This window comes from Mus pahari, chromosome 8 (assembly GCF_900095145.1).
Source record: "Mus pahari chromosome 8, PAHARI_EIJ_v1.1, whole genome shotgun sequence".
Classification (NCBI taxonomy): Eukaryota; Metazoa; Chordata; class Mammalia; order Rodentia; family Muridae; genus Mus; species Mus pahari.
In genome coordinates, this window is record NC_034597.1 from 69262085 (window position 1) to 69286100 (window position 24016).

At 41.4% G+C, this 24016-nt stretch overlaps 1 protein-coding gene across 2 annotated transcripts in view; it reads left to right on the forward strand.

The window, feature by feature from the left end:
* Nucleotides 1-1594: 1594 nt before the first annotated feature.
* Vwa8 (von Willebrand factor A domain containing 8) overlaps nucleotides 1595-24016 on the forward strand; it is a 322019-nt gene continuing 299597 nt past the window's right edge. The window contains exons 1-2 of one of the 2 annotated variants that reach the window (XM_029541466.1): nucleotides 1595-1840; nucleotides 21744-21821. In XM_029541466.1, coding sequence (XP_029397326.1) covers nucleotides 1681-1840; nucleotides 21744-21821 — 238 coding nt within the window. In that variant the 5' untranslated portion in view covers nucleotides 1595-1680. The remainder of the gene's footprint in view (nucleotides 1841-21743; nucleotides 21822-24016) is intronic. The other variant, XM_021203139.2, reaches the window with a different exon arrangement.

The window sequence follows — 24016 nt, forward strand, 5'->3', positions numbered from 1 at the left end:
ACAGGGGTTGAACAAGAAAAAAAAAAAATAAGAAAAAGAAAGAAAAAAACAAAAGAAAGAAAGAAAGAATGAAAGGAAGGAAGGAAGGAAGGAAGGAAGGAAAAGAAAAAAGGAAATAAAAGGAGGATATGACTGCCCCTGCGTATGAGGGAGGAGAAGGTGTATTGTAGATGTGAGGGAGGAGAAGGTGTATTGTAGATGTGAGGGAGAAAACTGTCAGAGGCATCTGGCAGGGTCCAGAGTGGAAATGAACACCTGAGTGAGGGTGGTGTGTGTGTGTGTGTGTGTGTGTGTGTGTGTGTGTGTGTGTGTGTTTGTAAGTACAGGGGAAATCAGGAGAGTAGAGAGCCAGGATCCAGAAAGCCAGGAGACCAAAAGAGGACCAGAGTAGTCCAAACAACTGGATTGTAGATGGACTAGCAGCTGAATGGCAAGGCAGCACTGACTCTGGGTTGGAGAGTTCAGTTTAGGGGGCTGAGTACCTCCACCATGAGGATCCTGTAACAGGTGGGGATGGAGGGATAGGAGGAGGACCAGGTGTCCAGCGCCAGCTTTGATATGTTAATAGGCACCCCAGTTAGCTTTTATCTGTTAACTACCACCTCCTATAGCTGGTTGTCTCAGGTTTGAGACCTAACAGGTATGGTTGTGAAATAGTGAGAATCTATGCATGTAATAATAATGCTCTTTTGACATCTTAAAAGCTCACTCGGTTATTTTCGCTTTCTCCAAACTAGAGTAACTTATTTCTCCCCCCACCGCCTCCATTTACTTAAGTGCTTGGGAGGTGGTGCTTAATATGGGTGTAAGATACAGGTAGGTCTAGAATTGGCAAGGCCACTCACTGAGAGCCAGGCCTGCATCCTGTTTGTTTGATTTCATTGTGCGGAACTTCATTAAAACTTTTTGCTTTGGTTAATTCACTCTTGACATTTTGGGGAGGCAGCCTAATTACATTAGTCTTTGTTTGCTTTATGGAAGACTGCCGCTGCGTTTGGAATGCATGGACGGAGGAAGCCTTAGTCAAGTGTCCTACTTTTTGCTCACTAAAGACATAAATTATGTTTATATAACCCTTGCCTTGTAGCCTGACTGGATCCTTCTGGTAGTTGAAAGTTTTTTCATTCACCATTGTAATGTAACCTTTCCTCTTGCAGTTTAGAAAATGATAAAACAGGAGCGGCAAAGGAAGGATAAACTGAGACTCTCAATGCCTGTTGTGTGGAAACCCCGGGAAGATGACAACGAATTAAAATAGGTGGAGTTCCAGAATCTCTTGAATATTTTCTCCCTTCTGGAAAAAAAGATCTGAAGCAGTATCCAGGGGAAAGCCCACAGTGCATCATAACACAGTGGGCTAGCCGCCAAGAAAGAAACAGGGCATGCGCTCAACTGTGCTAAAGGTCTTTGGCATCTCCCCAGCTCCGGGCGTCCCTGGGGCGACCACGCCTGGGGCGGCGCGCTGGGCCCGGGTAGCCGATCCTACCGGCTGGCGCTCGGCCTGCCCTCCGCCCCGGGCCGGGCCCATCCCGCGGAGCCCGGCGAGCCGGGGGAAGGAGTTTCCGGCGGACCCGCCTCCCAGCCGCTTCCTGTCCCGCTCGCCGACCGACCGCCTCCTGCCCTGTCCGGGGACAGTGCTGGTCCGAAGCTCCCGGAGGTCCCACGCGTGCCTGCTGCACCATGCAGTCACGCCTCCTCCTCCTCGGAGCCCCGGGCGGCCTTGGGGACGTGGCCTCCCGGCGCGTGCGGCTGCTCCTGCGGCAGGTGCTGCGGGGCAGGCCGGGAGGGGACCAGCAGCGGCTGGAGGTCAGGCTGCTGCACGCTGGGGCGACCGACTCAGGTAACCGGGCCCTCTGCCTTCGCTGCTGTCGCTGTCGCTGCTGCTGCTGCTGCTGCAGCCCTCGCTGCTGTGTGATGCGGGGCAAGGCGCTGGCGCCCCCTGGGCTCCACTCTGAAACCTGAGGGGTCCGGACTAAGGTCTCATGTCTAGGAACACAGCTTTCTTCTCCCACTGGCGATTTTAGTACACGAATCCTTACTTAGACTAGAGGACATTGAGAGGTTTATGCTGCAGCCTTTGGGGGCTGTTAAGACTGGTGCTTGACCTTGACCTTTGACTCCGGAGGGCTTGGTAGCTGGTTTTGTGTCCTGAGCCAACTAGGGCTCGTGATGACATAGACACGTGTACAATCTTGCTGGAGAACCCGTGCCCATGTTCCTTCCCAATGTTAACAGAAGACTCAGTTACAAGCACTCTTAGAACTGAAAGTCATAGCTTTAGTTAAAACCCTATACTATATAGTCGGAATGAATGAGTCCCAGAAAAAAAAAAAAAAATTGTGCGGCAGGTGCTGCGGGGCTAACCGGGTAGGGGCAGAGAGGATCACAGGGTGAAATTGTGATTCAAAACTAGCCTGTCCCCGATTATAGCTTCTAGAGCATTTATTTACTTTCCATTCTGTTACTCACTTTTCATCTGCGTGACAACATAAAAACAAAACAAAACAAAACAACCTAAAACAAGGGAAGATTTCTTTTGGCTCGAAGTTACAAATGTTTCGGTGTATGCTTGATACTTCAATCGCTGTGGTCTGTGGTGAGGCAGAAACTCTTGATGACAAGTGGATTTAGCAGAGCGAAGCTGCTCTCGGGGAGGCAGGGAGAGAGAAATGGGGGATAAGTATTACTTTTCAAAGATAGAATCTACTTTGTCTCACTAGGTTCACCTCCTTGTGTATATCATCTCCAGATAGTGTCGTCTCATCTAATAAATCCATCATTTCATCAGTCCAGATGATAATACACTCGTCATAGAAGGCAGATGTCAAGGGTAGAATATGGTACAATCTGACAGGCTTTGGGGTTGAGCAGTTTTGGGTAAACTCCGTTTTTTTTTAAATCTATTTTTTAATTTTTTGTACTATAAGAGTCATGAGTCAGCAGATAGAACATTTAATTGAAAAGAGGTTTTTTAAAAAAAAAAAATGAAAAAAAAATTGTTTTGTACTGATATGCCTCGCTATAACAAGGATTCTAACACCGGAGCTGAGAACTGTGGGTAAACAAAGTTGTGGGTTCACCAGAGACCTGGGCACAAGTAAGAGCCCTTATGACAGAGTGAAAGATTAACTCCTGGCTATCCAGACTCATAAGGTTAAGGCTTTCAAGGTGAGAGTGGCACAGTTGGAACCAGAGGTCATACACAGGCCACTGTAGCACAGAAAGCAGCAGGCTAGTGTGCTAGTGTGGGTTAGTGTGGATGCTGGGACGACTCTCAGTTATACTCCAGCACGCGACCAGACTCACTTTGTCCTTAGTTGTCACTGCTTCCTAGCAGTGTGATGGGAGAACAAAGTACATGAAAAACAAACTCAAGTTGTAGACGTTTCTTCTCCTGCACTGTATGCCTGTTTGTCTTGTCTGCAGGTTCCTTTGGTGCCTGACATCACTTGGTACCAAACAAGCATTCAGTGGCTTACTAGGTCAAAGTTCATGGAGAGTGTTTTTGTGAGAGGCTTCAATTGTTTTGCTGGCTTTCAAGATAGTACCTTTACTAAGCCTGATACAAAGGAGAAAAAGGCCATTTATGTAAAAAGTCAGAAGTTGGGCAACTTTAATTGCACTACTGTGAGTTCAAGACCAGCCTGGTCTAAAACAGTTCCTGAATCTGTCTCAAAAAAAAGCCTAAACCAAACCACCCCAAACCCACCCCAAACAAACCAACGGACTCTCACAGCTCCTGCTTAGCATCCTTTTCTGTCGGATGGGGTGGACCCTATAACTTTTAAATTCTTTATCTGTATGCTTTAATTAGTAGGAGTGGTATCTCAAGGATTTAGAAACATATGGTCAGTCAGCAAGGAGGTTCTCACTTCACAGCGTAGTTGACAGATCACTGTGACATCATCATAGATGGGGCCAGCTGGCTCAGTAGGACTGGATCTCAGAAACTGACGAGCTAGGAGACAGTTCTCTCAACCCGTGGCTTTCCTTCCCCACTGTTCGCTGTTCTGTAGATTTCACAGCCTTTTCCTTATGATGTCTCTGTGTGAAACAGATCTGTTTATACAAACAGTAAAATGTTCCTGCATAAGCTGTTTTTCATTTAGAAAATTGAAAAACAAATCCTGTGAAACAGTCCTCAACACACCAATCAATAATCATTAGTTTTTTGTATTGGTTCTGTCAGATTATATATATCTAACTGTACAGGTAATTATTTGTACAAATATGTATTTGTGCAAATTGGATCATTATTTTTCTATAATTTATCACTGTATCCATGGTTGGGGACATTAGCATAATATTGCCCTTTATGATCAGTTAAATTAGGTACTAATTTCAGACATTTATCCCTATAATCTATCAGTTTCTTGTTCATGAACATATAAAATACCTATTTCTAAATATTTTTATATAAAAACATTAAAAAACATTTTCATTCTTATACATGTTTTGTGACTTAAAGATTGTCATTGGGCCATAATAGCAATAGTCATGCGACTTTGGGGAGGAAACATTCAGAATTCTGTTTCAACTGAGAATAACTATTATGGTTTAGTTTTACCTCTGTATTGAACCTCATGGAATTCATTGGCTACTTTGACCTATAGCTGAGTATTAGACTCTGAGGCTCTCCTGGCTTTGTTGTGTATTAAAGACTTTAACAATAAGATTCCAGAACAGTTGTAACCATATAAATCATTAGAAAGATTTGTATCAGGGCACATAGATGGAAGATGTATGTTACTGATACATTTATTTATTTATTTATTTTTATCTGCTCTAAGTTTTACAATCTTCTTAAAAAATGATGTGGGCTGGGGCTATAGTTCAATGAGAGATTGCTTGCCTAGCGTGTCCAAAGCCCTGGATTCAGCCCTTAATACAAAAACAACACAAAGCAAAAGTGATGTCACTGAACGATTGGTTTCGACCTGATGTGATTCCTCTTACCCTGGGGACTTTGGCGATACCTGAAATGAACCAAGGGAGAGGGATGCTATTGACATCAGTGGGATTAGGGTGCTCATGTGGCCGACAGTCTGCAGCACATGATAACATCTCAAAACAATATGCATTCTAAAATGCCAGAACCATCACTCTTGAGAACCCTGAACTGAGCCAACTTGTCCACGCGGCTGCTAAAATAAAAACTCAAAACAGTTTGAGTTTAATAGAATCGGCAGCTGAAAGCAGAAGGTACGCAGAGAGACCTGCTGGACGATGTGGGCAAGCAGCTTACAGATCACAGAAGAGGTGGAAACAGCTTGGTTATGCTCAGTTCTTGTTTTATTTGAGCCTGTTCTGAGCAGTTGACAGCTGGTGATTGAGTGTGACTAAGCTACTGTGACTGGCTCCGATTTACTTGTTAAAAAGTCAAATAGCTTGGGCTTTCATTGTGTAGGACTCAAAGTATGCTCAGCCTGAAGTCCAAGTTGACTTTAACATTGCGATTGTGTCCTGAGGAAAGTTCACAGAATCGAGTGCCAAGTGGGGTAAAAGTTCCTGTGCTCACTAACAGGGTCCATGGTCTCTAGTCTGTACTACAAGCATATTTACTATATATACATGAAATACTAATATACAGCAGTTTTGAAATTGGTGAAGATCTTGAAGTATCTGGGCAGAATATCCAATTTTTTTTCAGGGGTTAACACACAATTTAATAAAAATTATTGCTGTAGCAACATTCTATTTATTTATTTATTTATTTATTTATTTATTTATTTATTTATTTGTCAAGGGTCTCTTTATTTAGTACTGGCTGTCCTGGAGCTTCCTATGTAGATCAAGTTCACCTAAAGTCACAGAGAACCTTCTGCCCCTGCCTTCTGAATGCTGTGTAGCAGCATTTTAAGGAAACACACACACACACACACACACACACACACACACACACACCCCAGATGTAAGAGTTAAAAAATAATTATCAAAGTATCAAAGCCAGGCGCGGTGGCACCACACCTTCAACCGCAGCACTGAATAACTGAATTCCAGGCCAGCCTGGTCTACATAGTGAGTTACCAAATGGGTGTGTGTAAGATTAATTACTTTTTATTATTTTAAACATATAAGTTTTTTTAATTACCTTTGAGCAATCCCTTTAAATAAGAAGTATTCTAGAAAGTAAGATTAAAACTTCCTACTTTAAATATTTTCTAAATTTAATTTCATTTGGAAGGTTTTAGCCTTGAATTCCTTTAATTAAAAGTTTCATCCAAGAGACATAATAATTGACTATAGATATCTGTGGCAATTTTGTACAATATATGGATTTAGCTAATATGTTTTATTTGCATATTTGTTATATAAGTGCAGTTAAATACTCAGCAGTATTGTTTTTGTACTTCTAAAATGAGTTCATTCTGGTTACTCTAATCATTCTAGTAGTAGTAATTCTAGAGTAGGTTGCTGCTCTAGTGGTAGTCACTGAGTAGCCTGTTTTAAGACCACCTCCACTCCCCCACTCCCCATCCTTTTTTTTTTTTTTTTTTGGAGGCAGGTCTCATGTAGCCTAGGCTAGCTTCAAGTTTTGTATATTGCCAAGGCTGTCCTTGAACTTTTGATCCTCCTGCCTTCAGAATGTCTGCTGTGCAGGGATCAGAAGGTGTACCTCCACACTTGCCCTGTCTCTTTATATTTCTTGACAGGGTTTTATGTAGGATTTGCTGACCTGGAACTCACTATACAGACCAGGCTGGCCTCAAACTCACTGAGAACCTCTAGCCTCTGTCTGCAGGGATTCAAGGTGTGGACTACCACACGTAGCTTTCTTTAATTATTTGAAAAAAAAATTTTTTTTTGATATAAAGTCTTATAGTGGTGCCTTGGGCAGCCTGGAACTTGTGGCATCCCTCTGGGATTATTTGCAGGTGTGACTGCATCTGACTTTAAATTTCTTAACTTAGAATTAACAAAAAGGTTCTTTTCAAGAAAAGCCCGTATTGGTTTCTTCTGCATAAATTGTTACCCATTGATTTTTACATTCCAACTTAACCACCTCATTTAAATAGATCTGTTTCAAATGACTTCACTTATGAGCATGTCCATAGATAGTATGTGTTCAAAAGATGCAGAAAAATTACCATTCAGGGCTTAAAAACAGTATCTTGGAAGACAGTAGTTAATTTAAAATTAATCACTTGTTTACTTGTCAAACATTTGTTGAATATCTAGAGTTTGAAATACTATATTTGGCACAGGATATAGTGATGATTAAAACATCCATCCTCTACCAAGAAAAACACTCTTGAAAACTAAACAGTAGTCTTTAGGTCTTCAAACATTTTTATCATCAGCTAAAAGGATTTGCAAGTATGTATGTTTTGTACATTTTTAGGTTGCTACCTAGAATTTTTCCTTATTGGTATAAATGGTAGCAAAGGGTATTGTTTCTAGTAGACTGTAAACGCTGACATTTTAGATTATTTTTGTTGCATATTCTTTTGAACATGTCTCTTAAGAGGACCCAGTGATTGGTTTGCCACTGTGTTTTGAAAAAACTGGAGGTTCTTGGCCATCAGATATTTATTTCCCTGAGTTTGTATTCCAGCTTTAGGTGTACTTTGTGATTTTATCTGAATATGCCTTTTCTCCTACAAGTTTTATTTTTATATTACTTTTCTGCAACAACCCCCCTTTAAACGTCTATGTTATTATAGTGCTTAGTTGTTCAACATGACATCAGGGTTACAGATAACACTTTGCTAACTCTTTGGAAAGATACTCTTTAATGATTTGCGCTACTCTCTCAGCTAAATATTACTTAATATTAATTAACTTATTAATATGACGCCTATTTCCCAGTTGAATGTTAATTATTGTTGGTGTTAGCAATTCCATCCAATGTAGCAATGTCAATTACATCTTTCTAGACCTTCAAAATTATATGTCAACAATAATATGTTGATCTATATTAATTGGCATCTTGATTAGGGCCTTATTTAATTTTGATGGTAACAGACATAGAGCTGGTTAGATTTTATTAATTTGATACAAACTGAAGTCTATTGAGGGACTGCCTTCATCACATTGGTCTGTGGTGAATTTTCTTGGATAGTGGTTGTGGGACAGCCCAGCCCATTGTGGGTGGTCCCATTTTCTTTAAGGAAGCAGGCTGAACAAGCAGTGGAAAGCAAGCCAGTAAGCTGTGTAGTCCCATGACCTGTGCTTTAACTCCTGCCTCAGGTTCCTGCTTGAATCTCTGCGCTCTACCTCAGTGAGAGGCTCAAAACTGTGAGATGCAATAAACCCTTCTCTTCAAGTTCCTTTCATCATGGTCTTTATCACACAATGGAAAGTAAATCAGGACAGACAGATACCACCTGACTTGCAGAAGAATGGCATGCTGGCTGAAGTCATTTGTGTCTCAATTTCTCAGAGGGTCATCAAAATCACTTCACTATAATTTATCAGATGGCTTGATCAGTTCTTCTCTTGGTGACTCCTTGTTTGGTGTGTTTTACTAGGATTTGGGGGCAAACTAAAATTATTATTTTCAAAGTACTTTTGCTAATACATTTTTTAAATTTTTGAGAAAATTTAAAAAATTTAGTCTTATGATATTTAATACATTTTTGTCAAATTCTTAGTTTTTTGCCATTAACAAAGGTATCTGTTCTGTCAGACTAGTCACTCAAGTTAGCTTTTCTGACAGAAAAAGCAGTTACCTTTTAGTTAAAAGGAGTGTAATATAGTTTAGGGAATGGAATTTTCAAAAACTATTGGGGAATAAGCTATGGGATTTATGTGAACTGGTTTACTAAAGCCAGTAAAGCCAAAAGTAGGGGAATATTGTGATTATATTTGTGACTCTTTTCATTATATGTGTCATTCATTCATTACATTTTATAATAAGTTATTTTGTACCTTTGATCTTTTAAAAAATTGACAAAAAGAATACAATATTAAGGTAAGATTTTCATGAATTAAGGAATATGGTAGAGGCATGGTGTTCTAGTAAATGTGTAGTAAACTGTATTGACCATGTTTGAAGAATAATTAGATGAAAATCACAAGAATTGGAAATAAATTTGTTGAGCTTCATGTCCATACATTTGATGTATTTAGTGAAGCAGAAAACTAATTGGTTCAGTGACTGGAGTTCATTGTTCTCACAATAAAAGCGTGAAAATAGAGTTTTATATGATGGGGAATAACTAATGGAATTGAAAATTTCATTGTGTTTCAGGAATATGTTTTTGCCTGTCTATTTGAAAGGTACACATTTGTTCTGAAACACTTAAGTTCCCTCTGATATTTAGTCAGAGCATTGTGAATATTTTTGTAGCACTCTTCCAGGAACTACTCATTACATCAAATGGATCTCCAGCCATGATCAATTATATGAAATATTTAAATTGTTCAGTAGTCCTCTTAAAAAGGTATGTAGGTATCTTATTACTTTTTGTGTGAGTGTGAACATGAGCACAGATCTCAGTCGAACTTTCAGGAATTGGTTCTCTCCTTCCACCACGTAGGTCCAGGAATTGACTCTGGTCTTCAGGCTAGTGGCAAGCACTTTCCCTACCCCATGCCAGCTTGCTGGCCCTTGTACTGGCTAGTTTTGTGTCAAGTTGACATAAGCTGGAGTTATCAGAGAATGGAGCTTCAGCTGTAATGCCTTTTCTCAATTAGTGAAATGCCTCCACGAGATCCAGCTGTAAGGCATTTTCTCAGTGATCAAGGGGGGAGGTCCCCTTGTGGGTGGTGCCATCTCTGGGCTGGTAGTCTTGGGTTCTATAAGAGAGCAGGCTGAGCAAGCCAGGGGAAGCAAGCTAGTAAGAAACATCCCTCCATGGCCTCCGCATCAGCTCCTGCTTCCTGACCTGCTTGAGTTCCAGTCCTGACATCCTTTGATGATCAACAGCAATGTGGAAATGTGAGCTGAATAAACCCTTTCCTCCCCAACTTGCTTCTTGGTCATGATGTTTGTGCAGGAATAGAAATCCTGTCTAAGACAGCCCTCAAAAGTGGTTTTTGTTTTTTTAAATCAGTAGCATGAGACAAGCTTATCTTCAAGTGCTAAAAAGCTGTGTTTGAAGTTTTCTGTGCTTTGCTGTCTGACATTTCCCATCTTGGCTTCTTGGTAATACTCATTTCTCCACTCTGTAGTATGCTTTATTTGACACAAACCAGCACAAACCCAAAATAGCTCTAAAGCAAATCTTTGCTTCTAGTACAAACATTAATATCTAGAGACAGCTTTATTTATATTGACTTGAATATTATTATAGTGTTCAAAGGATGCTTAGTTTTGACCATACACATATATGTCCCTATAGCTGATGCCCTGACACAGTGTACTGTGGTAAAATAAGTAAGGGAAGGGACTGTTCTGAACACAAGGACATGAAAGTCTGAAAATGGATTCTGAAAACTGCTGTGCTCTGTAACCGTGGAACATACTCACATAGCTTCATCCCAAGCTTTCAAATAGGAAAGCCAATAAGTACTTGTTACTAATTTTAAAATGAATTAAACCCTTTCAGCACAGAACAGCAGAGGGGTAAAATGTAGCTGCTAGAGTTTCCTGTATCATGCCAGATCCCGTATCATGTCAGATCCACAAGGATTTGCCACCAGAGGAATCACATTTTAATAAGGCTTACAAGATTAGGTTTTAGTTGTTGTACCCAGAGATTGAGTTACCATTGTTTCTGAACTAAGTTTGTGTTGCGTTTTCCTTCACAGGGCAGTTCCTCTGGGTTCAAAAGAGAGGTACAGCAGCAAAGCATGGGTTTGCCAGATGTGCACCACAGAGGCTGTGAGGAGTTTGAAGCATGGGGTTGGTGGGGTAGTGACCTGCCAGTGGGAACCTAGTGAGCTAGGTGGAGAGATTGTGGAGTTCTGAGTCAGTCTCATGAGATCAAAGCAGGTTGGCCATTGCAGGCCAGTGCATGGCTGGTGAGGCTGCTTGGGGCAGAGGCACAATCACGGGAGAATGCTGGTTCCTTCTTTTTTAAATATTTCCTGCAACAGGTGGTGAACCAATGTGTTGGGCAAGAATCCACTAGAAGTTTAAGATTATTAGCCTGAGAGTTAGAGTTATATTTTATTTCTTTTCTTTTTTTAAGTGAGGAGCTGGATAGCAGTGAGACCAGTCACTTGAGACTAGTCATGGACTCAAGAGCTGGAATTGAAATAAAGAAACTGCTGGCAGGTTCTGAGGTCCCCTGTTGTGGGGAGTGCAGGCTGCTCTGAGTCAGAGAGCTGTAGAATTGAAGTTGCCTACTTCTTGGGGCAGAAATTGATTGAACTGTGATTTTATAAAATTGGGATTATTTGCTTTTAGGATAGATTTATATACAGATATACAGATTTTGTCTGAATCACGAGGGGACTTTTGCCTGCGGTTCAGAACTAGAATAAGGAAAATTAGTTATTGACTTCAAATAGAGAGGGCAGTGAACAGGTATTAATAAAATAATGTCTGTGGCTCCAGGCAGAGAGCCAAGCAGATAGATAATATAACAAGATGGCTGCTGTAGGCAGAGAGCAGAACAGAAAGATGGTATAAGGGTATATTGTTCTATACAATATGTCTTAACAGGATACTCAAATTCTGTCTAACATGCACTCCATGGGAATTACGGGTTATTATCCTGCATGGCAAAATAGAAGAGGCCTAAGAATAGGCACATACAGTATCTATGTTTTACTTCATTTGTTTTGGATTGTTTTAATTTGAACTAGTATAGGGAATATTAGTATCTGACTCCAGAGCAGAGAGTGCAGCGATAATCTTTGTCTGCTTTGAACAGGTATTCATTATCTATGTCTGTGGCTCCAGGTAGAGAGTTCAACAGATAGATATTATACAGGTATTAATAAAATATGTCTGTGGCTTTGGGCAGAGAGCCAAATGGAAAGATAATATAGATTGTTTAACTAGCCACAGAAAGCTCATATTCTGCTAACGTGGGCTACACAGGAATCTTGAGTGTTTTTTTTTTTTTTTTTTTTTTTTTTTTTTTTGCTTGGCAAGATAGGAAAGGTCTAGTATAGGCACATACAGTATCTTAGTTTACTTCATTTGTTTTATATTGTCTTAGTTTTCAAACTGTGTGTGATATTGAGGTTTGTGGTTATATTATTCCTCTAGGAGAGAGATCAAAATAAAGTTTTTTCTGGTTATTGGCTCAAGGATATGCTTATTTGGGAAAAAAGGTTTTGTCTTTGTGTTTTTGGAAAAGGTGATTAAGGTATTTATACCTTTCAGAGTTATATGGATCAGATTTGATAGAGGGAGACCCCCTGAAGAACTAGATTCCAGAGAATCAAACAAAAAGGTTATCTTAATGATACTAAAATTTTGCTTTGAGATTTATACATTACAGAATCTACAGTCTTGGTGAGTCTCATCATCAGACATGCTGAACTGACTGCCTGAACTCCTGATGTCCTGGACTTTCAGCCAGATCCAGTCAGGACACAGACATCAGAGACCAACACAATCGTTGGTGTAACCTTCTTAAGGCTGACCAACTCCCCCATTTTCCCTACCTCACCCCCTTAAAAATATCTCAACACCCATATTCATCTTGAAGAAGTAATGAAGAGTTGTTGCCCCAGTTTCCTGGAGGGGGTTACTATAGGTTGTCTTTCTAGGGAATGTAGAAATGATCATAATTGGGACAGGGAGGAATAGCTAGAATTGATTACATAGCCATAATCTCATTTTGTAGAAATCGTTTTCATTGTTACAAAGTTGAAGTCATAGTTTCTTCTTTTGGTACAGAATTTACTTTGATGCAAAAATCAAGGTTTTCATTGGTATAAATTTCTTCTATTGATACAAAAATTTTAAAAGTACAGGGCTTAGACCCAGTCCTTCTGTAACTGTTATTGTAAACTGATCTGAGATGATTAAGCCTTTGAGTTAAGGACTGAATAGCAAATTCATGGCTCTGAGTTTATTGTTAGGGTGTTTTCAGAGACTTTAATTAGAAATAGTTGAGAGTAGTTAATGGAGAACAGTTCAGATTATTTTATATGGTTAGTTGGTTTTCAAAAGTGTCAGAAGTCCACAGAATGTGACGTTTAATGTTATTTACTCACTTGTTGTTGAGACCAGTCTGCTCCTGACAGCTTCCCTGTCTTGGATTCAAAGAAGAAACTGAGCATCTGTGAGTTACTCCAGCTGTGGTGAGATAGCCACTAGGCAAGAATGACCCTTTCATCTACAGACATAAGACTGTCCAAAGAAAGGTCATAATTACAGGTTAAGACAGCTTGATTCTGCCAAGACAGAGTAGGCTAGTCCTTACTATCCTGTTTCTCTAGGTCTGTCAGATGATCCTGGGCCAGAAGGCTGAAGACAGCTCCATCTTCCTGACTTACTGGGGCTGTGTGGGTAGGCAGCTGTCTCTACAATGTCTCAGTTCTGGAAACTGGGTTAGACTTCCTATATATTTTCAGTTAATGTTGGTCATTCTCGGATATCTGATGGGGTTGAAATATTACATAGTCTCATAGCCAACCCAGGGTATTTACTTTGAGATAATGGATTTGAGAGGATAATTTTCAGATGGTATACAATTTAAAGCCAGGACATGAGTCATTTGTAGAATGATAAGTCTTTTAATTTAGGATAAATGACAAGTTCTATCTTAATGAAAAAGATGATGGACCGGGTATTAAGACTATCTTATGCCTTATAAATTGCAAAATGGTAACAGCTATGTTCTATATTGAGAAAAAGATTTTGTTTTTTATTAGAATAGAAAGGGGGAAATGTTGTGGATGGCTCTGGGCTGTTTGCTCTCCCGGGAGAGGCTGTCTGGAATGAGGAATGAGTTACATACTCAGGTGGCTTCTTGTGAACCAATCCCCTAATGAATAAAGGAGCCAGTCACTGGGTGAGTAGGTGGGACTTTTGGGTTGGAAGGAGGAAGAGAGGAAGCAGGGGAGAGTTAGGTCCCTTTGGGAACTGGACAGCAGAGGGGTAAGATTAAGATACTGGTAGAGTTTCCCAGTATCATAGTGGATCCACAAAAATTCACCACTGGAGGAATCAGATGTTAATAAGGCTTACAGGATTAGGTTTTAGTTGTTGTGCCCAGAGATTGAGTTACCATTGTTTCTGAAAAAAAAAAAAAAGAAAGAAAGAAACAATTTATGCGTATGGGTATTTTGCCTGTGTGTATGCATGTGTACCACTTGTCTGCCTAGTGCCCATGAAGGCCAGAAGAGGGCATTGAATACCATGGAACTAGAGCTTAAGACAATTGGGAGCTGCTGAATGGCTGCTGGGAATGAAACCGGGGCCCTCTGGAAGAGCAGCAAGTGCCGAGCCATCACGAGAAGTGCTTGCAGAAAGGAATGGGATGATACGTTCTTGAGGGAAAAGGAGATGGCACCAGAGGAAAAGTTGGCAAAGAGTCAGTGGAGAAGATGAAGCTCTCTGAGGAGCCGCTGAGTGAAAGAAGTGTGAGATGTATAGAAGGCTGAAGGTTCAGTCAGTCACTGAAGCAGGAATGCAAGGGCAGAGCTGGCTGGAGATGGTTGGGCAGACAGAGAGGAGAGTTCGTTTTTTCTCAGGTTGAAAGAAAGCTGTCTCTAGACCGTGGTAACTGTGCTATATTCCACTGGCAGCTGGGCATTGCAGGGGAGAGTAGTGAGCCCAAGCCAGACATTTGGGAACTGTAAAGGCAGAGCTATTGGGATGGCTTAGATGGCTCCCAGGTCTAGCACTGTAGCCAAAGATGGACAAGCTCATGATTTCTAAGGCAGAAATGATTAAATGCTTGGTTCATCTCCATGTCATGCCACCTCCTCTTTGTCTGCTGGAGACATGGTTAATTGATCATTGCCCCATTTCTCAATGAAAACAGTTTCCATTGTGGTTTCTTCCTCTGTGTTTTAAAAAAGCCTCTAGCTTGATGGTTAAATGCTAGGAATCTTCCATTTACTTGTTTTGTCATTGATTTCTACTTTAATTCCATTATAGTCAAGAAACATACTTCAGGGTTTTAGTCATTTGAAGCTTACTGAGGTTTGCTTTATGCCCGGCCTGTAACATATTTTGGTTAATGTTATAGATACACTAAAAATACGGATCATGCCATTATTTGCGTTTAGGTTAAACAGTATGGGTGGGTTCAGAGTGTCTCTGTCCTCAGCAACCCTTGGCTTGGCCAAAGCACCAGGAAGCAGCTTCCTAGGTTCTATAGCCACTTATCCCCTACTTCTTCCTTAACTTATGGTGATGAACATATTAAATTATCTGGGCATATTTCGAGTTTATCTTATTTCTACCCCCAGTTCTGTTGAGATTATTATTTTTTTAAAAAATAGTTATTCTCCATTTCTCTCCTTGTCAGGTTACTCCCAAGGGTTTGCTGTGTTCTTTCACAAGAGGACATAACTGTTAGGAGAGTGAATGATTTAGGTGTCTGGTATGCTTGCTTTCTCCAAAGCCCCTTGGGCCTAGGGGTGGCCATGACTTTCTGTTATTGTTAGTTTCAGAGTACTGCATTCCCCTTATTTTTCATGTGGTTCCTTGTCATACAACAAAATACAGTAAATTGACATTTTACTGAGTGGGAGGCCCAAACCAGCAATAAGAAATAAGAGAGGAGAAGGATTTCTTATGTGCAGCAGTTAAGAGCTGCATGGAGTTACTCCCAAAGCAATGCCCTCCTTGGAAAACAAAGGAAGATGGAGGTATTTATTTTTTTATTTTTTTATTTTTCCTGGCAGTCTATATATAGTCATGGGAAAGGATTTTGTGGGCAGATTCCTGCACCTGCTCAGTTTATAGTTAAGAAGGGAAGGTGTCCACATTTTTTTGGCATTCTTAGCTTAAGGTCATAAAACATGTGTTTGAAAAGTTAAGATGGAGGACTGGAACATTTTGGGGCATACTCTGCTCATGTTGTAACAATGGTAGTCAAGAAGGCTCTGGCCCTGCTCACCTTGCTTTCCTAGAGATGACAGGCAGGTGTGGTGGCACAGTCCTATAGTCCCAGCACCGTAGAGATGGAGCATAAGGGGTACTAGGTCAACCTGAGCTACATGATAAGTTCAAGGCCAGGCTGAGCTTCATAGTACGGTAAAGGCCCAGCCCAAGTAACCTCCTGTCTTAGAGAGCTGGGAGCGGGCTGTGAAGGCAGACAAATGCCCTTGGCCTGTTTGGTTTTCTCCAGGAAGTTTAACTGGAAAAAAGAAAAGGAGAGTTTGAAAGTATGTTAATACAGGATTTTGCCCAGGATGGTGCGTGTGACTAGCAATTATGTACTTTCAGTTTCTCATTTTGAACCTACCAGTTTGTTTCTTATTAGCAACCTGACAAATGGTTCTTCTTAGGGAAAGGGTTTTATTCAGTAGAAAATTTAGTGCCAAGGCCTGAAAATAGTTTAGCATGTTCAGTATTTCACCTCAACATGAACCAGGGTTATGTGGGAAGAGGGAACCTCTGTTGGAAAATGTCCCCAGCAGACTGGCCTGTGGGCAAGCCTGTGGTGTATTTTCTTGATTGATGATGGATGGGTGATGGGATGGTGGGTGTGGGTCGTACCACCTCTGGTCCAGTCGTGCTAGATACTATAGGAAAGCAGGCTGAACAAGTCTTGGGGAGCAAGCCAGTAAGCAGAGGAGCATCCCTCCATGGCCTCTGCTTCAGCTCCTCCTTCAGTTTCCCACCAGGTTTGAGTTCCTGTCCTGACTTCCTTCTGATTAACAGTGACATGCAAGTGTAAACCAAAGAAACCCTTTCCTCCCCAAGCTGGTTTTGGTCAGAGTTTCATCATACCAATAGAAACCCTAACAGACATTCAATGTCTAGTGAGCAGAGTGTGGCTGGCATTGGATGAGTGAGAATAACTGGAGATGAGATCAGAGAGGAAATGCAGATTAGAAACACCCTTTCGAAGTCATTAACGGAACCCAGCATGATTTGTCTCTGACTGCATTTGGCTGTTATATTGCCTCTGTAGATGCTAGATTGTGAAGAACAAAGCCTGAAACAGTAGGCCTGTGGGGTGTTCAAGAGAAGGCTGCCTGGGACTACAGTGGATTGTGTTGTAAGAGGAAAAGAAGGACCTTAAGTTGCCATTAGTACAGCTGGGAGTAGTTTTAGTGGAAAGATCAGATGTTCAGTTCTCACTTCAGAAGAAAAACTTTCCTTTTTTTTTTTTTTTAAAAAAAAACTTTTGTAAAGGCAATTGGAGATGTAGCTTCATTGGTAGAACACTTCTCAACATTTATAAAGCTTTGGGTTCAATTCCATCGCATAAACTGGATGAGGTGGTATGTGCCACAATGCCAGCACTCAAGAGGTAGAGGCAGGGTGATTAGAATATTGGGTGTGTAGACAGATGGAGGCCAGCCTGGGATACTTGAGACCCCATCTTAAGCAGCAACAGCAAAAAACCCTCAATCCCCAAAACAAACACCCCCAACAACAAAACACCTCAATAAGGGGGTTATAGTATATAATCTTAACATTGCATGTGCTAACTTTAGTATAAAGCTTTTTAAAACTCTTTTGAGATAGGATCTCAGTATGTAGTATAGGCTGCCTTTGAACTCAGTCTTCCAGCTACAATTCCACAATACTAGGACTGTGAACACTTTATATGAAGAAGAGTGAGGGAGAAAGGGAGGAGGTGACTCCCTGGCACTTGCTGCAGTAAAGGTCCCTGTGCTGCATAGCGTCTCAGGGGTCTGCTTGGAGATGCTGAGTCTGCAGGTTCCACATGGCAGGCGCTGTGATGCTTCAAGAACTTCTGTGATAAGAAGGAAGAAAAAGTCGCCTGTGGGGATGGCCTGGTGGATTGTGGAGGAAGTTTGCAACCCTCATGATTTTTTTCAGTGTGTTTTGCTATGGCCCCTTCTGGCAGCTAACATTAGACCTAAAAGGACTTACCATTGTGTAGAGTGGCTTTTCTTCTTCTCTCAGTTTATCCTGTGTCTTTAATAAATTCTGTCATCTATAAAAAACAACTTTCTAAGAGTTTCAGATTTTCTCATTTCAAGGCTCTGTTTTAGAGGGTTACTTTGAGACTAGAAAGGACTTGAAGGAAGGAAGTGTTCAGCAAGTGCTAGCTGTTCTTGTCACTGCCACAGCCTGTGGTTCTGGCGTCCAGTGTACCTCAGTAGCTGTCTTTGTCATTGCCACAGCCTGTAGTTCTGGCGTCCAGTGTACCTCAGCAGCTCTGAACTGGCCAGGCCGAGGGGTGAGCATTGGAAGAACTACTTTTTCTGCATGTCTTTGAGACCTTTCTAGACAAAGTTCTAGATGCCAGGACTAGGCCAGTTTGGCTCTTAGAGAGCCAAGTAGAGGGAGATTGACTTAGGCCTGCTCTGTAGTCAGAGATTAACGTTCCTCACAGAACAGAACTCTGTAGAAGTTGTTGGGAACTTTCTTTCACTTGTTTTATCTAGAAATTCTCAACGTTTATGGTATTTGGTCTGACTTCTGTTTATTATCTAGAAATATTGACTTCTGAGGGTAGGCTGCTGAGAACTTGATTTTGTAAAAGATCTGAAAAAATGTGAAATCTGTCCTACTGATGTTTTGGATGATTTCATTAGTTAATTGTTCTCTTCATTGTAATCCAAATGCTGGACACAGGCAATTTAAGGCAGGAACAATTTATTTTGCTGTCTGTCTGTCACTGTGTGGGAGCCGCCTAGCCTTCATTGAGGCGGGTGGGATAAAAAACCGGGGAAAGATACCTCAAGGACACACCACATAACCTAATTCCTCCAGTAAGGACTCATCTAAAGTTTCTAGAATCTCCCCAAATAGGACTGCTATTTGGGGACCAAGTGTTTACATCATGAACCCATGGTGAACATTAAAAGATTTCATAAAATTGTGCCCTTGTTCCCAAAGGCTCATGGCCATCTCACGAGTACAGTGCGTTTAGTTAATATCTAAGAGTACTTTCAATCTGGACACTTCCAGGATTATTCCAGAGTCCAAATTCAAAGTCTCTTCTCATACTCTGGTCCAACTCAGCTGAATCTCTGTAAAATTAGTATATAATGGCATATTCTAAGAAGGAGGAGTGGGAGATTACCATTGGAAGGTCAAATCAAAGCCAAGACCATGGAAGTCAATTTGTGCACAGAGCAGCGCTGTCTAGAGTCTGGTGTACTTGGGGAACTCAACCCCTGTGGCTTGGCTGAGCCATCTCATCTCTCCAGCCCTTCCTAGGCTGCCTTGTATAAACAGAGTGTCCCAGCAGTTCCATCTTCTTTAGGGAAAGTCTTTCAAAGGAGTCAGCATGTGGAACTTAGAGCAGAAGCTCCTCTAATTCCTGAAATACCCTCAAGGCACCTATGCTCTTGGTTTCTTTTTAATTGTCCATTTTTCTTTCACTACTTACTCCTGACTTGGAATGTAGTTCAGTGGTAGAGTGTTTACTTAGCAAGTAAGAGGTCTTTTATTCAATCCCTAGTATGAGTCTATCCCCCCCACCCCCTCCCTCAACTCCCACCATATGCTAAGGACTGGACTATAGCTGTATCGAGGAGTTCTTGCCTGAGTCCTGGTTTCATCCCCAGTGGAATCAGCAGAGAAAAACAAAACCAGCCGTATGCTCTTTTTTTTTTTTTTTTCCTGAGACAGGGTTCTCTTTGTAGCCCTGGCTGTCCTGGAACCCAGTCTGTAGACCAGGCTGGCATTGAATTCAGAGATCTGCCTGTCTCCCGAGTGCTGGGATTAAAGGCGTGTAACACCACCCCTTGGCTTCCAGATCAACTTTTAATATGTTGCTTTCTTATCCAGACTACATAGTTTTGAGGTCCTTCCATTCTGCTTTTTCCTTCTTATTTTCATTAAAAGATTGGCTAAAAAAGATAGCAATAACCATGCCACAGCCTGAATACTATAAAGTTTGAAATTTCTTCTGTCAAATTACTATGTTATTTTGAAATCAGCCTCACTCAAATTCACATTATATGGACAGAATATAGAAAAGTCCTTTCCCAGAGCATATCATGCATGAGAACCCTGTAATCTGTTCTTTATAAAGTCGTTTTCCCATCTGAAGCTTTGTGAGTAAAGTCTTCCCTGGGTGACTTTGTGTCATTCTTCTGGTCACCTAAGCTCCTGTTAGAGCAACTGTTGAGCTTACAGCATCCTTGGACTAATCTAGTCTGCATCTCCAAATTCCCTGCCCACATAGTTCCATTGAACTAAGAACTGCACAGTCAGGTTCAGTCACATTAATGACCCCTCTTTTTGTTACTCATTTTCTAGATCTGAGTTGGGTTTGTTTTCGCACAGTTGTGAAGGATGATGGGCATGGGCAACAGAAGGAGGGCAAGCAAGTGGGATTTTATTGAGGTTAATTGCTGCAAAAAGGAGTCATGAAAACTGGCTGCCAAATAGTGTTTTGGAGCAGGCATCATTATGTTCTAGGAATCTGGCAAATTTAGTTCCAGCTATATGTAAATTAGTCATCTGGGAGGTGTTAATTTGGCTGGTTAATTTGAATATGTGAGGGGATTCTGATTGATTGATGGGGCAGGTGAAAGAGCACAGTCTCAGGAAAGCCTGCTGATGGATAAAGGCCCACCATGAAGCAGGGAGGAAGAGCCAAGAAGTAGAAAGAACAAAGGTTGGTTGTTGGCTCACGTCTTGGTGGGCCAGGACTTTTGCATATAAGCTCTTGAGTTCACCAATTATATAAAGTTTGTCATAAAACTTGAGTGTTCTCAAAGCTGACAGTAGATTCTACTGGGCTATTAGACACATTTTTCTTTGGGTCTGTAACCTTGAGTGTCTATAGAATGGAGCTGTCTTGCTCCCATCGTTTTGGTACCAGTTTTCTGATTTGTTTTCATATCACTGCATGCGACCCAGTTATCTGACACAGACAGTTTAGAGGAACACACATTTATTTGACTTACAGTGTCTGAGCGTTCAGTCTATTATGGTAGGAAAAGCATGGCAAAGGGCGCTGGTCAGCCCTGTTGGGCCTGGACTAGAGCAAGAAGTGGCAGAGGTACTCTAAGGACTCACCTCCAGTGGCTTGCTCTCCGCACCTAGCTTCTGCTTCCTAAAGCCTCCAGAATCTCTTAAAACAGTGCCACCAGCTAGGGATAATGTGTTCAAGTCATGAATCCACGAGGGACATAGAGTTAAACCATAAAAGTAGCTAGAAATAAAGTCTTGTCAGACAGTGAGATGGCGCATGAGTTTGGGCCTGTAAGTTGGGCCCTATGACCTCCACGTGTGTATACCCTCTAGTGTAAGTAAATATAAAAAAATTAATTTTTTTTTATTAGATATTTTCTTTATTTACATTTCAAATGCTATCCCGAAAGTTCCCTATACCCTCCCCCAGCCCCTGCTCCCCTACCCACCCACTCCCACTTCTTGGCCCTGGCATTCACCTGTGCAGGGTCATAGAAAGTTTGCAAGACCAAGGGGCCTCTCTTCCCAATGATGGCCAATTAGGCCATCTTCTGCTACATATGCAGCTAGAGACAAAAATTAAAAACTTTAAAAAAGATTTTTCTGTATTGTTTTTGATTATATTAGTATTGATATTAACATAAAATATGTTTGGTTAATATAATTTAATTTATGTGGCAGCCTAACTCCTGAAATATAATTTTCTCAGTATTTACTTCTCTCTGATATAACTTATGCTGTTTATAGAAATGTTAGAGACATGTGCATTGTACGTTTGTGTGACATCCCTCCTTGGAGGTCAAGAGAGTCATCATTGTCAGAGTGTAATCTGTGTCACTATTGTAATGACTGTATTCTTCTTTTTTAGGTGAAACAGTTAGTATTGGAGATGTGTCCTACAAGCTGAAAACTCCCAAGAATCCAGAACTTGTCCCACAGAACTACAGTAAGAAAAGTTATTTGTGAATGAATGTATTTGAGAATTTCATGTGGGCATTACACACGTTAGAGTGGCTGGTGTAAACCCAGTGTGCCATCATGTGTTTCATGCTGAGCTGTACTACAGTGTTTGCCTTGGCTTCTGTCACGGGCTTTGGCCTGTTGAAGCCTGTGTGAGGTAGAAGTCTCCATGTGTGTCCCATACTGTGGCTTGAGTTGGATGTTAGGTACAATAAAATGCATATGATAAAAGGAAGCCTCTAATTTGGTTAGTTTTGATCATTTTATGAAGTTGTATGAACTTCAAGCTCACTCTCATCCCCTCTGCTTTTCCCTGTCCTGGAAACCACTGTTCTCTTCTCTGCCACATTAAGTCAGCTATACTTAGTGTTTAGCTTTATAAAAATAGTATCATTATGGTATGTGTGAGTGTATGTGTGTGTGTGTGTTGTATGAGTGTTTTGTATGTATGTTCATGTTTGTGTATGTTTTGTATGGTTTGTATGTTTGTATGCATGTGTGTGCATTTTTTTATTTTAAGATTTATTTATTTATTATATGTAAGTATACTGTAGTACCAGATGAGGGCATCAGATCTCATTACAGATGATTGTGTGGAGAATCCACGTTGGACGCCAAATGTAGTGTTCCTGCCTGCACGCAGACCGGCGCCTTGTCTGCATGGGCAGAACACCTTGGGGTGGGTTCGCACTCTTGCCTGCTGAACCCACTGTGGATTCGAACTGGAGGACGAGAACTCCTNAGAAGGAACAGGGCTGCAAAGGAAAAATGGGGCTCTGTCTAAGCCATTTTGATCAAAGCCCCTATCTTTAATGTCAGGACTGGCTTAAATACAAAGAAGGGTTCCCAGCATGCCCCAGAGTCTCTTGAAGTTGCCACGATGCTCTCGCGATGATGGGGGGCGGTCCAGCGGTGGCGGGCGGCGGTCCGGCGACAGTGGGCGGTCCTGCGGCGGCGGTCCTGCGACAGTGGGCGGTCCGGCGACGGTGGGCGATCCGGCGACGGTGGGCGGTGACAGTGGGCGGTTCGAGGACGCTGTCCAGATCCAGGGTTTCAGGGAGAAACTCCCAACCTGTCTGCAAGAGGCGGAACACAAGGCTTAGAGGGAGGAGCCAACAATTGTGAGCCACCATGTGGTTGCTGGGAATTGAACTCAAGACCTCGGGAAGAGCAATATGTGCATGTTTTATATGTGCATGTTCATGTTTGTGTATGTGTTTGTATGCTTGTATGTATGTGCATGTTTGTGTATGTTTACGTATTATGTATGTGTACATATGTGTATATGTATTTGGCTTCTTTCCATTAAGAAGATTAATTTGAAGTTTATCCATTTTGTTAAACCTTTCCATTGTTTTATTGAAATTCAATCCATACACTATACAGTTCACATTAAAAAGATTTATTTTATTTTATGTGTATATCTGAGCATATGCATATTTCTTTAGAGTGCAGAAGAGCATAGATCCCCTGGAATTGGAATTATAAGTGATCATGATATCTGTGTTGGGTCTGAGTCTGGGTCTTCTACAAGAGTGGTGAATGATGTTAACTGCTGAGCCCTCTTTGCAGCCCCAAAGTCCACTCTTTTAAAATAACCATTTAGTGTAACCAGTATTTAGCATAGCAAAAGACCAAACCTCAACAGTAGGGCCTGAGAAAGTTCAGAAAGCCAGGCAAGAAAACAGTGAAAGCAGCTGGAAAGGCTGGAGACAAACACTTCCCAGAGCAGATTTCTAGCAGGGCAGAACTAAAATCCCTTTTAAGAGGGGGAGGCCTGGGCTAACCCATAGGCAGGTGCTGGAGCTGCCTAAAGGCCTCTGTTGGACTGGAGACGAATGTGCTATAGCTGCAGCCTCTCCAAACACAGCAGAGAGAGCCAGACAGCCCAAGTCGGGTCCACAGGAGACAAGCCTACAGTTGTCCAGAGAAAGGGTCTGACCCCGAAGTGGGTGGAGCTTTAGTGACCCAGCAACAGCACCTGCTAGACCAAGGCAAGGGGGTGGAGTTAGTCACAGACACAAGCTGGCCTGAAGAGCCTGCAGATTTTCCCAGAGCTAAAGTGGGACTGAAGAGCTCCAAACTTCTGAACTAGTAGGTACTATTGAAAATAATAAAAGAGAAATGAAATAATATAAATAATCATAGAAAAAATAAAATGATAAAATGAAGTCCTTAAAG